The sequence below is a fragment of the Neolamprologus multifasciatus genome, chromosome 4 (assembly GCF_963576455.1).
Source record: "Neolamprologus multifasciatus chromosome 4, fNeoMul1.2, whole genome shotgun sequence".
In the NCBI taxonomy this organism is placed as follows: domain Eukaryota; kingdom Metazoa; phylum Chordata; class Actinopteri; order Cichliformes; family Cichlidae; genus Neolamprologus; species Neolamprologus multifasciatus.
In genome coordinates, this window is record NC_140442.1 from 11,703,147 (window position 1) to 11,719,272 (window position 16,126).

Here is a 16,126-nt window from a genome sequence, read left to right on the forward strand (position 1 = left end):
ATGCCTGTCTGTTGATGCTTGCTGGCACATAAAGCCACAGTTGTTGGTTCCTTTCTATTTTTGATCTTACTATATAGCTTACCCAAACTGATAATGTGACGAGTCATCAAATAATCCAATGCTGCCTTCACAAAATCTGATATCTCCTCCACAGCAAATCTCATGTTACATGTAAAGAGATTTAAAGCTGATTATATATATATTTAAAAGGTGACGCATGCATATATACGTGCATAGGCTGATTATGTTATAAAAATAATTTTTTACCTTTAACCACACATAGAAGGGAGAAAGGAAATCTAAACCTTTGTGAATGATCATATGTTAACATATTTAGTTTTGGTTTATTTCATTCAACACGTTATAGCATATCACATACATTATAACTGTACAGTCTCTGCTTAAATATTTAAAAACCAAAACTCAGGTATAATTAATTTTTTTTTTGTTCTTATTAATAGTGTCAAAGTAAATTAAAATAGCCCTCCACAAACTCAACATTAAAGGGATAAGCAGTTTTGTGTCATTTTATAGTAGAAAAAAATCAATTAACACTACTAACTGAAAATAAAATAGTTACAGAATATTTAATTGATGATTAAATTTTAATTTAGGGAAACTAGTCTAACTTGACAAGACACCTTGTCAAGTTAGACCAAAGTCTGTAGATATATTCAATAAAAATGCTCATGAAGATTGGATGCAACTAACATGCATTTTTAATATTACTCTAGGTTATTACAGTGGAGAAAGAGAAAGAACAGCATATTTTATTGAAACACACAGTTTTACAACAAACCAAATCCATAAACTTTAATAAACTGTTTGGAGATGAAACTTCACTTCAGCAACATAACAGAATAGTGTCCTAGCAATGGTGGGATGTACAACAGGGTTTCCCCCCATAATGATACAATGGGCAGCATTGGATTTTGTAAATAAGAATGTCTCAAAGGCATAATTATAGAAAAGCACTGACATTTAAACTACAGGGAATAGAGGTTACCTGGCTCACTGAACGTGAAAATGACTGAAACATTGAGTGAGGATGAGAGAATTGAGTTTGACATTGTGGGAAGTGACTGACAAAAAAAAAAAACAAGCATTCTGGAACACAATTAGATGAGTGAATACAGATTCTCCTTATGCAGAAGTTCATTATTAATATTTTTGGTCAATTAATTAATGATTTTAGTTTGAGTTAAGTGAATCCATGTCATGGTTCCTCTTGTCCTCTCAGGCATTAACCTGCCTTCTCCTTTTCACTCCTCTTCTTGCTCTGCCTGTCTGTCCTTCTAACATGTGTGTAGATAAGTAATACTAATTTTACTTACTTCCTCCAAGAAGTGGGCAAGGCTAGCCGTGGCTCTGCTTGCTTGCCTTGTTCCCATTTACACTTGCCTGTAGTATAAAACTGCAGTGCGTCACTTGTTGCTCTATCCTTAGCTATATGGTGTGCTCTTTTACTAGCGTGCCAACCTGCTGATCTACCAAGCTTCTGAAAATACCTGTCTCTTACTTTGCACTCAACAACAGCTTTCATTAAATTATGTCTAACATTTACAGAGGTTTCTCACATGACATGACACACACTTTGCTCAATCGCACATTTATCTAAAATTTATTTATTTATTTTAAAAAGGTTCATAAATTATTTCTTCTCTAGCCACTTTATGAGGTTGTTGGCTTAACTAGGTGAAATTGGATTCAAAGAAGATTCTGTACTAAAAACCTCCTAGTTATTGCACTGGTTGCTAGCAGATTGCCACAGTTAGCTGTACTTCTTCAGATAAAAATGCTTTGAATACTTCCTAACTACTGGCCCAGAAGTAGAAATACTAGAAAGAGTGTGATGGAAACTGGAAATGGAGAAGGTTTGCCTTCAAAGTAAAAGCTGCACCTCAGCCAAAATTTTTCATAAAGTGCCACTATAACTGTGAAGCCAACTGCCTCCATTTCTAGTTTATGTTACACTTTTGGCAGTGTCAGTACAGCTCAGAGAGTAGACAGTGTTTTTGGATACATCCATCACTTCGATTCAAATTACTACAGCAGAAATATGCTAGTGGCCAAAGCAAACACAAGGTTTTTGCCAGCTGGTTGGGGAATAGACCAACTAGTTAAGTGACAAGTGGTTACCACTAGCCTCTAGGGTTGTATGACCAAGGTATTATTCACTCAATCCTACACTTTCACCAAAATTGTTATATATCTAAAATGGCATACAGGTTAACGTTACGTGGGGAGTGGTTGTACGTCTCCAAAATACCAATAGTCATTCTCATACAGGTCATTACTTGTCCTCAGACCTTTTATTTTGGCAGAGTATTTGGTGACAATAACCTCCCATTTATGTCACTCTTCACTTTTTCTCCATAGAGTTTAAGGCTTTGTGAATGTTGAAGGTATCAGAGACACATAATGTCTGGATTTGCAAATACAGCAATTTTTTAAAGAAAAATAAATGGTATATTGTCAAAAGTAAATTGTGAGCATGGAAGCAAATGAGTAGCCATTTATACTGTGTTTCCTAAGGGAGCTTAAGTGGCTAGATCTTTCTAGAGAAATGTCACTGTGTCTCTCCAGAAGTGCAAGCCAAAGTAACTCATCTGTGCTCATTAAAATAGTACTACAGTAACAGTATCGTAGAATTTCAAAAATTCAGTAAGGTTAAACACTTGCTACTGTACACCTAGCAAGACACTAAAACATTAGACTGCATTTTCTGTAATGTGTTCCTCTAAAATACCACAGCTAAAAGAAGCAGATGAAATAAGTAATTTTCCTGTTTTGGTTGTTTTGTTGTCTTTGTGTCTACTCTGCATTTTTCTTGCTATTCTAGCCAACTCTTGGATCACAGTGAACATGCACAATATGTTATTTTACTCAACATTTTACAATGAACTTACTTAACAGGTCAACAACTTACTTTTAAACATGTGCTTTTTTAGGAAAATACATTTGGAAATTAAACTGACTATTTAAGATGACAAATCTCTTACAGGTTAGGACATGGTCTTAACAACATATCTGAATATTGTCCTATAAATATATCCTTCTCTTATGCAAAAGACAAGTCACATCTTCTTCTCTTTGCTGGATTTATTTTTGACCATGGTAGCACCTCGTGACCTGCTGGTAAGACAGCAGACATTAAGACAGGTCTGTGCAAAACTTGGCAATGAAAGGTAATTCTGGCTATGATCCCAGACTTTTCCTTCCATTCATCATTTATCACTTACTCGGTACATCAAAATTAAAATTTAAAAACTGTATGTTTATTTTTTCCTTGCAGAAAAACATTAACATTTTTTTATAACAAACAATTTTCTAGTATTGAATTATCTGAGCTGGCAGTCCTTCTTAAACTCTATTCCTAGTAGAGATATATAACACTTGTCTGGCATTAATACAAAGTCTTGCTCTGAATTTTATTTCAGATGGCTGAGGTGTTTATGTCCTGTAATAGTACACCAGTGGCATTTCAAGACTTCTCCAAATTTAAAACTCAGTACTTGTCATGATCCCGGGTCATTTTGACCAAGCGTGTGGTGTTTCCTTGAAGTTCATTTTGTGCCTTGTGTTTATTCTGATTTTGTATTAGTTTAGGGTTGAACCTGAAGTTTAGTGTTTTATCAGCCCTACCCAGTGTTGGGAAGGTTACTTTTAAAATGTATTCCATTACAGATTACAGAATACATGCCCCAAAATGTATTCTGTAACGTATTCCGTTACGTTACTCAATGAGAGTAATGTATTCTGAATACTTTGGATTACTTAATATATTATCATGCTGTTTACAACTACGTGAATGTACTATTGCTGTGATTTATTACTGTTACTGAAGGTCCGCGGGTCCGAACCGTAGTAAAGGGACCTCTGGCTAATACGGTGGGTTCTGTGTCGGGCTCGTAGCCGAAAACTAGCTTTACTTTGTTGTCTGGGTCAACTTTGCTTGACAGAGAGAGACAGAGAGAGGCGTTGAAAGGCTGCTCCAACGGAACTTGTTTTTGGAGGAAAACACAAACACGGTGTACTGTCGAGTCTTAATAGCTTACTTACAACTGGGCTCTCAGGCACTCTTCTTTGCTGCAGTGGTTATTATTATATTTACATGCTTCCAGCTCCCGTTTTTGCTTGATGACAGCTCGTGCTTTTCCTTTTTCTCCCTCCCTCGCTCACAGACACATAACGGGTATGGCAGTTCATTCTCACTGCAGCACCCGACTACACTGCCTATGATGCTACATTCTTTAGAGCTATACCTGTAGCATTCTGCCTATTAGCTTAGCACAACAACAACAAAAAGGCGCTCTCTCACCCAGGAAACATGCAGAGAGAGCGTCACCCTGTAACCATGGCAACCGTAACGCTGCCGCATGGAACAACAGAACATAGCTGTCAAACAAAACCCAAACAGGCCTGACCCGCCACAATATGAAACAGGGAAGTACCGCTGTGTAATCCATTTATTTCAACAAAGTAACTGTATTCTAAATACCACCTTTTTAAACGGTAACTGTAACGGAATACAGTTACTCAGATTTTGTATTTTAAATACGTAACGGCGGTACATGTATTCCGTTACTCCCCAACACTGGCCCTACCTGTGTCTGTCCTCGGTGCTCTGTTCATGTCCCCGTGTTTGTGTTGTAAATCAGTCTGTGTGTTTCCTGTTCTATTCTGAAGGTCTGTGTCTGTTGTCATTGTGTTCAGCTTGTGTCCTCCAGTCAGCGTGTGTATTAGGATCAGCTGTTCTCCCCTCGATTACCTTGTGTATGTATATTTGGTGGGTGTCGGTCTGTGCTCGTTGTCTACTCGTCTGCGTTTCTCTGTGTTTCTTGGTGTCCTATTCGTTGGTCTGCGTCTCTCTGCCTTTCAACCCGTTTGCTGAGGATTTCAAGTTTGCTCTTTAGTTTTTCCTAGTTTAGGTTTCCGTTAGTATTTCTCATGCTTCGTTGTCTGTTTCTGCCACTGCCACTTGTAAATAAACGTCACACTCTTCATCAGTCAGCTGCCTGCATTTTGGGTCCTTTTCATTCCACAACATGACTGCTGCCCCAGCCGTGACAGTACTGTGATGTCAAAATGACTTGGACACACAAGAGCTTAGTATAAACTCTTTCAACTTAATATCACTGTCAAGTTAATATCAAGATTGATTGGAATAAATAATTCACAAACCATGCAGTGCACTATTATAATTTACCACCGGGTATACTGTAGACATTACTGATGTACTCAGTATTTATGAAGACACTTACCTTATAAAATCTCTATTAGTTTCTCCATCAAGGAAAAACTTGATGGAGAAGCTGGCTTAAGGAATTAAGCCAGCTTCTCAGCAAGATACTTTAGGTAACTTAAGGTAAAACTAATGAACAGCGTTCATAATGAATATTATTCATTCTTATGAAAAACAATTACAATATAAGTTCCCATTGACAAACTCTGTTAATATAAAACTTCAAACTAGACTCATATTGAAGAGCTGGAAGAGGAGATTGAGGTTGAGAGGGCAGCTCAGGCTAAGGTAGAGAAGCAGAGAGCCGACCTCTCCAGGGAGCTTGAAGAGATCAGCAAGAGGCTCAATGAAGCTGGTGGAGCAACAGCTGCTCAGATTTAGTTTAACACGAAGCGAGAGGCTGAGTTCCAGAAACTGCTCTCCGCAAGAAGCAGGCTGACACTGTTGCAGATTGCCCAGCTCCTGCAGGAGGCTGAGGAATCCATCGAGGCTGTGAACTCCAAGTGTGCCTCACTCGAGAAGACCAAGCAGAGGCTGCAGGGTGAGGTGGAGGACCTCATGATTGATGTGAAGGGAGCTAAAGCCCTGGCTGCCAACCTTGACAAGAAGCAGAGGAACTTTGATAAGGTAAAGATTTAAACATAACCAATATCATCAGAATAGGCATACACCAATAATAACAACTAACGAATTAACCTATATTAACATAGGTCCTGGCAGAATGGAAGCAGAAGTATGAGGAGAGCCAGGCAGAGCTGGAAGGAGCCCAAAAGGAGGCTCGTTCTCTCAGCACTGAGTTGTTCAAGATGAAGAACTCCTATGAAGAGGCTCTGGATCATCTTGAGACCATGAAGAGAGAGAACAAGAACTTGCAGCGTATGCTTATCTTGCTTTTGTTGTAGCAAAAACATTTGCATATGTCAGCTCCAAGTACTCTAACCCTTGGCTGTGTTTGCTCTTTAGAGAAGATCTCAGATCTGACTGAGCAGATTGGTGAGACTGGACAGAGCATCCATGAGCTGGAAAAGGCCAAGAAGACTGTTGAGACTGAGAAGTCTGAAATACTTTATCAGGATTCCCAGCTGCACATTGATGATGCTTTCAGAGGACAGGAAGACATGAAGAAGCAGGTCACCATGGTGGAGCGCAGAAATGGTCTCATGATGGCTGAAATTTAGGAGCCGACAGCCGCTCTGGAGCAGACAGAGAGAGGATTAGGAGTTGCTGAACAGGAGTTGGTTGGTGCCAGTGACCGTGTCGGACTGCTTCCCTCAGGTTTGATTGTTTTTAACACTTATAATGATATATTAAAATCATTTTTACAGTGCTCTTCAAAACAAAGCTACTGTATACTATTCTGTGCAAATATCTGAGAGAGAATGCAGAAATATGAAAAGTAAATATTAAATTAAACTGAAGTTAAATTAACTAATATATAAATGAGGGTGCCCTCATTTTAATTCCCATCAACTACAAGAGGAACATGCCAACATCTACCTACCCAGGCTGAGAAAGGTTCAGCATGAGCTGGAAGAAGCTCAAGAGTGCAATGACATTGCTGAGTCCCAGGTCAACAAGCTAAGAGTTTGAGCATGCCATGTAACATCTGCGGATTTTACTTTGACATATACCACCTACCTAAGAACCGCTGCAGACCATGTACATCCTTTGCATTGAAAGAAATTATCCTCTTCCTTCACTGCATACCGGAGGAATATATTTGAAGCCTGAGAAGTAAATTGATATAGAGCGACCAGTAGGAATTAGTCCAAACATGTCATTTAAAAGTAAACAACCAAAAATACCCAAAAATTGGGTAATTCCATGATTTGTTTAACTCAGTCCAAACTGTGTAGGGCAACATATTATATACTTGTATGAATCACACCTTAAAGTAAACTTAATAGACAGGAAGAGCATAAAAGACTTGCATGCATGCTTTACATTATGTAAAATAATAGCTAATAATAAGCGATATCAGAAATTTGTTGAACTTTTGTAATTCTGTACAGTTGGAGAATTAAAGTTTTAATTTTTCAACTTTAGTCAAGGTTTCATTTTGATTTTCACTTCTGAAAATGTCAAGCAAGAGTCAGTTTTTGTGACTAAAATGCCCTACTTTTGTGGGAACTGTTCTTTTTGAAACTTCATAGGGGAATTCAAAACAAATAAGTTGACAGATTTTCTATCAAACTATGGAAATTAAATAATATAAGAACACAAAATTCACCTGCTTCTCTGGATATGTAGGACAAATGTCCTCTCAGTGCAAGAGTGGTATCCTAACTCTGTCCCTTAGCTGTTGTTATTTTTGACTACAGCAATGACTTGTAATCCTCTGTTAAGATGATAAATGATAAACCACTCCTGTCAACAGTTTCAGCACGTAATCTGAGAGGACACTGGAAATTATTCCAAACGTCAAGATACATTTTCATCTCTGCTCATTCAGTAAAAGTTGAATATAAAGATTTTAAATAGAAGCTAACACTATGTTCTTGCACCAAAATTGTCATTTTTCAACAATCACTCAATCACTCAGTGAAAAACACTCATTTTAAATCTTATTTGTGCAGCTGTTATTTAAGGTCTTACCTGAGGTGCCAACTTTTCTTGTATTACATTTCCAGGAATCATGTGTTGCTCTTTCAACTTTTATGGAAAGTACAGCAGCATGAAATTAGTATCAGATACCAGAGACATGTATACTGTGCAACTATACACCAGTGACATTCTGACGCTTCCCCAACATTAGCACTCGGTCCTGGCTGTCATATCAAAATTAAATTGATGCAACTGCCTATCATAAAATGTGTCAACTGAAATCTGATCCCCAAGTATTTCTCTGGATTTATTGGAGCAGACACTTCACAAACCATGCTGTGCACTCTTGCTATGTAGTATTGAATAAACTGTGAACATAATAAGAGTAGTAAATACTGTATTTACAAATAAGTTAAAAATGATGTTTTAAAAGTGAGATAACATTATAAGAAAATGCATTAATAATATATATCTGAATGTATAATATAGTCGAATACAGTTCTATGTAAAATAAATCAACACTGAAATATTTACAGATTGACTTACCAATACTTAATTAGAATATGTAAGAAAATTTTTTAATTAATATTTGTTTTTTAGATCCAACAGTATTTTATCTTCTTTATTATAGATGTTAAAATTGACTATAAAATTGTGTTTAAAAAATATTTTTGGCATTTTTTTTGTCTCATGTTTAACAGAAAAAAAAATCACAACTATTCTGTCAATCATAAAGTAACATAGAGGTATTTTAATAAGTACTCATGGTATCAGCAATGAGTCGATAACTGTCAAGTAACAAAGTGACAAGCATACTGTACTTTACCAAATCAAGTAACAGCTGTGCTGAGCAGACACACTCGAGCATATATAAACAGCAACTCTGGAAACCCAATCCAGCTGACAGGCATGCGACACAGGTGAGTGTGGTCAATTATTCACTGGTTACCGTATTTTAACGGTTTAAACATTCCTGTTAAATATGTTGCTGCTGTTTGAGTGTAGTAGCACTTTGGTCAGTCAACTGAATGAATAAATATTTTTACTGAAATATGATGGCTGAAATATTAGACACAAAGGAGCAAAGCAACTTCATTTTGGCATTTCTTTACATTGCAGCATCTTTACACAAGATACCATTAGTTTTCAGTTGGGATCCAGTGAGGTAAGTGGTTCGATGTAAATGACATTTTCATGATTTTCAAGAACTCATAAATGGTCACATTGTTTCAATTTATGTCATATTTTCAGCCTCCAGTAAAGTGCCACCATGAGCCCAGACGTGGAGATGGAGCAGTATGGCCCGGCAGCCATTTACCTCCAGAAGCCAGAAAAGGAGAGGATTGAGGCTCAAAACACCCCATTTGATGCAAAGACGGCCTTCTTTGTTACTGACGAGCTATATGTCAAGTGTAAACTTATCAAGAGGGAGGGTGGTAAAGCCACTGTTGAGACAGAGGGAGGAAAGGTAGGTAAAAATTCTTTCCATTTTACGTCTATATATTTGTCATCCTGTCTATGTAAACATTTGTCTGCTATATCTTTACACAACAAACACCCTGTTGATTATTTAAAAATTGCTTTCTATTCAGACGGTCACTGTGAAAGAGGAACACATCCACTCTAGGAACCCTCCAAAGTTCAATAAGATGGAGGATATGGCAATGATGACACACCTTAACAAGCCATCTGTGCTGTTTAACCTCAAAGAGCGTTTTGCATCATGGATGATCTACGCAAGTTTTATTTGAAGGTTTATCTAAAAGAAATAAAATGTAAACAAACAATGAAAAATGTAAGCAACCCTTGTGCTCACTGCTATGACAAAGACCTACTCTGGGTTGTTCTGCGTCGTCGTCAATCCCTACAAGTGGCTTCCTGTGTATGATGCTACATGTGTAGAGGCATACACAGGAAAGAAGAGGATTGAGGCTCCACCCCACATCTTCTCCATCTCTGACAATGCCTATCAGTTCATGCTCACTGGTAAGTAGTAGTTACTGTTAAAGTTTGATTATTTATTTGTTTGTATCACTCAGTATAACATAACAAAAATTCTTTATACATATATACATTAATATTATTTGCGTTATACATTATTTGCATGTCTGAACCAGAATTAACACACTTAAGGATAAGGGAACAAAAACATAATATAATACAGAATTAAACTGCAGGTTAATAAATAAACTAATAATTAAATAAATGCCTAACCATAAAAAAACATAAATACTGTTGTTGATATTATGATGATGATTAGTGTATCAATTCTGATATATTCTATATATGTAGATTCTTGATATAGCATCCAATATTTAAACCAAAATTTATTTATTTTTTTTGTTTCATTCAGAACACCAGTCTTTTGAACACCAAGAAGAAGCTGGAGGCTGACCTAGTCCAGGTTCAGGGTGAGGTGGATGATGCAATTCAAGAAGCAAGAAATGCTGAGGAGAAGGCCAAAAAGGCTATCACTGATGTGAGATATTTTTTTCTTCTATTTTGTCTTTTACTATTACAGGGTTCTGAAATCTCTATTTTGCAGTTCATGTTAAGTTCAATTTTAATGTAGAACAGATTTAAAATTTTGGAAATACTTCATCACTTCAGGCTGCCATGATGGCTGAGGAGCTGAAGAAGGAGCAGGACACCAGTGCTCACCTGGAGAGGATGAAGAAGAACCTGGAGGTCACAGTCAAGGACCTGCAGCACCGTCTGGATGAGGCAGAGAACCTCGCCATGAAGAATGGCAAGAAGCAGCTCCAGAAACTGGAGTCCAGGGTACAAACTATACAAAGTAATAAAACTACTTTCACAATGGAAGTCTACCTTTGTGTAGACATGTTCTTTTGCCCTCATTGAGACTTAGTTTTTCTTGTAATTTAATTAATTATCCTTTAATTAATTTACTTGTTTTCTTTTATTTGTTATTTATTTATATCTATATATATTTATATATGTATCTTTATTATTTAGTTTTGGTGTACAGCACTTTGCGTCAACTATGGTTATTTTAAAGTGCTTTTTAAATAAAGATGATGATTATGAGGTAGAATTAAGACACTTTTATTTCTATGCTTTACTATGGCAATAATAATGTAGCAATTTTTTTTTATTATATTATATTCTTTTATCGAATTCCAGGTGCGTGAACTGGAAGCTGAACTTGAAGCTGAGCAGCGACGTGGAGCTGATGCCATTAAAGGAGTCCAGAAATATGAGAGAAGAGTGAAAGAGCTCACATACGAGGTAATTAATTATCTAACTAAAAATGATCTAATTTCTTGTGCCCATTCCCTTTCACTTACAATCCAAATTGTTTAGACTGAGGAGGACAAGAAGAACATCACAAGACTTCAGGATCTGGTCAACAAGCTGCAGCTCAAAGTCAAGGCTTACAAGAAACAGGCTGAGGAGGCTGTGAGTCAACTACAATTATATGACAAATTTCCCTCAGCTTGGTTCATAGCACGCCCATTGACTCCCCTATAACTAAATCAGTATTTTTGTAAATCCTTTACAGGAGGAGCAGGCAAACACTCACACGTCCAGGCTCGGGAAGGTCCAGCATGAGCTGGAGGAAGCTCAGGAGCGTGCTGACATTGCTGAGTCCCAGGTCAACAAGTTCAGAGCCAAGAGCCGTGATGTCGGAAAGGTAGCAACTTCTGTCCAAATATCCAAAAAAAACAAAAACAATTGTGCACATCATTAAGTAAGACACATTGTAATGCTTAAGCAAAAATTATTAAAACAAGATATGTTAAAACAGAAAAAGTCTTCAGAGGATTCAAATAACTTAAAACCTTTAAATAACTATTTTTTTCTGTTTGTTTGTTTTTTCAGAGTGAGTCTGCTCAACAGATTTCATAAAATATGAATCATCTGTTGGCTGCATTTTATACTGCAAAATATCAATAAATGTTTTGAAAATGACTCATTCATTTTAATGTTTCTTTGCTTTCATAAAATAATGTTTAGAATGTAAATGTAATCAATTAAGAGGGAGCTATTAAAAGTAATAAATAAAAAGCCATACTGAATTGCTTAGTAGCCACTTTTGAAAAGGAGTATTCAGAAGGAATATTTATTAGCTCTACAGATAGCCATATAATGCAGAAAATATCTAAGAAGTAATAGCTGCTGCAACCAGTATTTTATGTGAAAGACATGTAAAAGGCCAAACTTACCTGTGGATTTACCAAAGGTTTTTAGAGTGTATTTTTCATGATAAATCAAATAATAAATACATAAGTATACATAAATTAAAGAAATCAATGAATTTGAAAATGAATTTAATGTTTGTTAATTAAACGAGTTTCTGTTACTAAAAGATTCTCAGTAAAACTTCTGATAGTGTCTTGGTTTTATATAGATTTAGTGAGCTAGGTGTCTTATTAAAAGTGACATATTTAGACACAAACCATTTGCTAAGAGCTGGTCAAATTTATTGTATGTATAAGGAAGTTATTTATGTTCATTTAACAGCTTTTCATTTTATGAATTGACTAAATGGCAAGAGAATAGGGCTGATAACTAAGGGACTGTTCATGGTCAGCACCTTAACCTGTCAGTGTTATTTAATTGTTTTCCAGTTTTAAGGAGTGCAGTCAGATATATATACATATACACATATATTATATATGTGTTGGTCAGGCTTCACTAAATATGAGCTAGACACAGTGATGAAGCTCAGTGGCCATCTATTTCCACTGGGCAACAAAAGGAGAAGTCTAGTGTACAAACAATAAACAGTAGTAAGAGCAGTTAGTAACTAGCTCTTACTACAGTGCACATCTAGCAGAAAAGGAGAGGTCTGACTCAGAATGCCGCATTTGAGGCCAAAACAACTTTCTTTATAACTGATCCCGATGAGCTGTATGTCTAGTATAAAGTGATTAAGAGAAAGGGTGGCAAAGCCAACGTTCAGTTGACATGTCAAAGGCACACAATGGAAAAGGCACATAGCTGGTTAAGAAGGAGGAGGAAAAGTTTACATGAATGTACAACTAGTATATTTCAAATCCTCTCTTTCAAGGTTCCATTGAGGACCAAACGATTTCAACCAACCCTCTGTTGTTGCAATGTTTTAAATCTGAACAGGAAAATCAGTTAAATTCTGAAACCACCTGGTAACCAGTGACAAGAGACAAAAACAGTATAATCTAGATATAAACCCCAATCAAATCAAATCAAATCAAATCAAAATTAATTTCTATAGCACATAATAATACAATGCAGTTGTGCTTCGCAGTCGGTCAGAGCAATAGCATAAGACTAAAATAAAATTTAAAAAAAAGAAAACAGTTAAAAGTTGTATTTTATTTTATTTACAATATTTTATTGTGAATATATTTTTCTAAACTTTCAGAACTTTAGTTTTTTTAACCCTAAGAAAAAGCTGATGGCTTACTTGTCAGCCTGAGGTGTGATATGATGATCTGTATAAACTGGACATGAATGCATGGTAGGGTTTGGGAATAATTTGTGTTTTTCATTGTTCGTGTGTGTTGTATCTCACAGCTGAGGGAACTAGAAGTTGAAACTAAGCTGAGATGTGGAGCTGAGTCAGTTCCCTTTTAATTACAGTTAGTAATCTGTATAGACTGAGGAGGAGAAGAAGAATGTGACCAAGCTTCAGGATCTTGCCGTCAAACTACAGTACTGTATCTTGTTCTTTGTACTGTACTGTTGTTCTTTGTCCCATTCCATTTCCAAGTCAAAAACCTGATTTATGAGTAAAGTTACAATTTAATGACACTTATGTTTGTTGAAAAGTGTACTCTACTGATCCATAAACAGTTTAAGTGCAATTTGGCTCTATGTTTCTTAATTCAGTTATAAATTCACTTAAAATAGAAGCTCGCCATTAACAATTTTACCTATTCTGTGAAACCAAATTCTAATTCGTGCAAAACATTCAATACATAGACACAGCTAACAAGCCCCAAATGCAAAAGAAAAAGAATAGAAAAGTTCAAATGTAATTTTAAACAGACACTAATGGCAATCCACTATATACACCCACTATAGTGTGTGTGCCTTTTGGGCTAATTACCCATTTAGCTAGCATCAAATGACTTATTTGCTAATGCTGATATCTTGCCATTAACTCATCAATGTAATGCAACTTGTGTGAGCAAAGAAATAGCTTCAGAATCACTGTAGAGACTCAGCCTTTACTGGGGCATAAAGTTTTCTTCTATTATCCAAAATAAAAAATATCAGTGTGTCACTGCAGTAAAACCACACAGGAAACTGTAAGAGAGAGGGGAACAATTTAATGCCAAATATAAAAGGGACTTTATCAAAGTTTACAAAATTTAAATTAATACATTAAAAAAAAACATTTTCTTTCTTTTTTTTTTCCAAATCTTCTCTTTTAATTATTTTTCCTGGAACGATTTCAGTTTTCACCTATAGTTTTCATGTTACCCTACTACAGGCTATAGTTATGATATATTTGTGATAGCTATCAGATACAGTTTTCTAATTAAACATTTACAACAAGAGCTCCTCTGGAGGGAAGGAAGAAGAACCCGAAGCTCAAGAAGGAGCTCCAAAAACTATGGATGTTTTTATTGTTCGTTTAGAGTGAAAGGGCTTACCTACTACAAAATTTATGCTGTATGTGTATAACAAAACTTAAATTTAGTTATGCAAATTTAAATAGGATTTGTCAAAGCGGGAACCATTAACTTTCCTGTAACCAAGTGAGTATAACTTTAAAACTTTCACAAGATGTCCAACAGCTTACTTGTCCAGGCTCTGAAAAGTCCCAGTTGAGCTCAAGGAAGCCAGAGAATGCTCTGACATTTCTAAGATCCAGTTTTGAGTACCCGGTTCACAGACTGAGAGCCAAGAGCAGTGATGCTGGAAAGGGAGCTTTTTATTCAGGTGATAGCTAATAATTGCATTAGAATTGTTCACACATACTTTGCTGGTTAAAAGCTAAAAAAAAATGACTAAAAGATTTGAGTCTGACTAACACCACTGTGGATTAATCATTTTATTATTTAATATAGTGAAACAAATTTTAGCATTTCACAATTTCCTAGCAAGCTTCCAAGAAGTGTTTATTGTTTTTTTTTTCCAATTTACAATCTTAGAATAACTAAGTAAACAGAAAATAATAAAGTTCTGTAATTAAAACTTTCCCAACAGCGACCACTGTCAGGCCAGTGTTTAAGAATATGTTAGGACTTAACGGGGACTCAACGGCACTTGTAACAGTGAGGCACTTGCTGTTCTGGAATGACAATTAGCTTAGTATAAGCTGAAAACCATTGCAAGAATCCAAGTACTCTCTTGTGGCTTCTTGTTGGCCAGTATTGTCAATGCTATGAAAGCTCAGCAGTATGACAGCAAATTAATAGGAATCCTAATAGTGCTCTAAATTTATGACCAGCATTTGTTGCCAACATAGCCTGCTTGTAAACACAGTGCTGACTGCTGAGTGACCTATTTTAAATGAACCCAGCTTTCATCAAAGGTCACACAGGCCAATAGTAAGTGAAGTGCTCCTATGAGGTTTGGTAAGAAGAAGAAGAAGAAAAAGACGAATCAGAAGAAGACAAAGAACTTTATGAATGTTTGTAAAATGATTGATAACTAATATAGTATTACTCAACATTATATTATCTTTGAGGAGTATAATGTAAGACAGTTGTTTTCTTAATTCTTTATTTTTATTTGTGGCACAGCTGGGGTGTCTGCTACAATGGAAAACTACAATGTGAAGGACATGGCTATAACTCAATATTGTATACAGCAGGCTACAGGAGGCATGAAGGAAGTATTAATTAGATGCAGTTAAAGGAGCTTTTGTGCTTGGCACCAGAGGAGGCACAGGTGTTCCAAGCCCCCGGACAGATTGTATTTATGAGATCATATTACACTAGCAGGATGTGAATTTGTGAGCCAGTACATTTTTCGGAGTTAGCTTGAGCATTGTAGTGCACATACCCAGCAGCTGAAAGATATAGTCTCATATGACTGACACAAACTATGGTTCTTAAAACAAAGCTGTTAGCATGTCTCTAATGAATAACTGACCAATTAGGCAAGCAACAATTGTCTGCTTGAACTAGGAGTGAAACTACTACAATTTAATGTTATTTATTTTCTCACTCAAACTACTGAAGTGTTAGGCATTTTTTTCTCATTTCATAGGAAACATTCTACAAGTATGCAAGAAGGCAAGCACTGTTTAGTTCACAATATTCTCAAACAGTTAAAACTGTGTTCTGTACTTTTTATTTATATGATCATATAACATATAATAGTTCCAGTTCCAGCATGCTAATTAATATTAGCTTATTAATGATCTGATGCAAAAAT

The 16,126-nt window shown here is 36.1% G+C and overlaps 2 protein-coding genes across 2 annotated transcripts; both read left to right on the forward strand.

Annotated features, from left to right (window-relative positions):
* The first annotated feature begins 3,114 nt into the window (after positions 1-3,114).
* Positions 3,115-11,516, forward strand: LOC146519890 (uncharacterized). The gene is made up of 10 exons (XM_085157566.1): positions 3,115-3,138; positions 5,477-5,533; positions 5,627-5,872; positions 5,956-6,121; positions 6,209-6,411; positions 10,143-10,268; positions 10,400-10,570; positions 10,934-11,038; positions 11,114-11,209; positions 11,313-11,516. The coding sequence occupies exons 1-10, from the start codon at positions 3,115-3,117 to the stop codon at positions 11,499-11,501; spliced, it is 1,383 nt and encodes a 460-aa protein (XP_085013692.1). The 3' UTR covers positions 11,502-11,516.
* On the forward strand, positions 8,696-9,755 carry LOC146519891 (myosin heavy chain, fast skeletal muscle-like). Its single transcript, XM_085157357.1, has 4 exons — positions 8,696-8,709; positions 8,909-8,954; positions 9,041-9,257; positions 9,382-9,755. Exons 3-4 carry the CDS (start codon positions 9,060-9,062, stop codon positions 9,538-9,540), a joined length of 357 nt encoding a protein of 118 aa, XP_085013483.1. The 5' UTR covers positions 8,696-8,709; positions 8,909-8,954; positions 9,041-9,059; the 3' UTR covers positions 9,541-9,755.
* Positions 11,517-16,126: the final 4,610 nt, after the last annotated feature.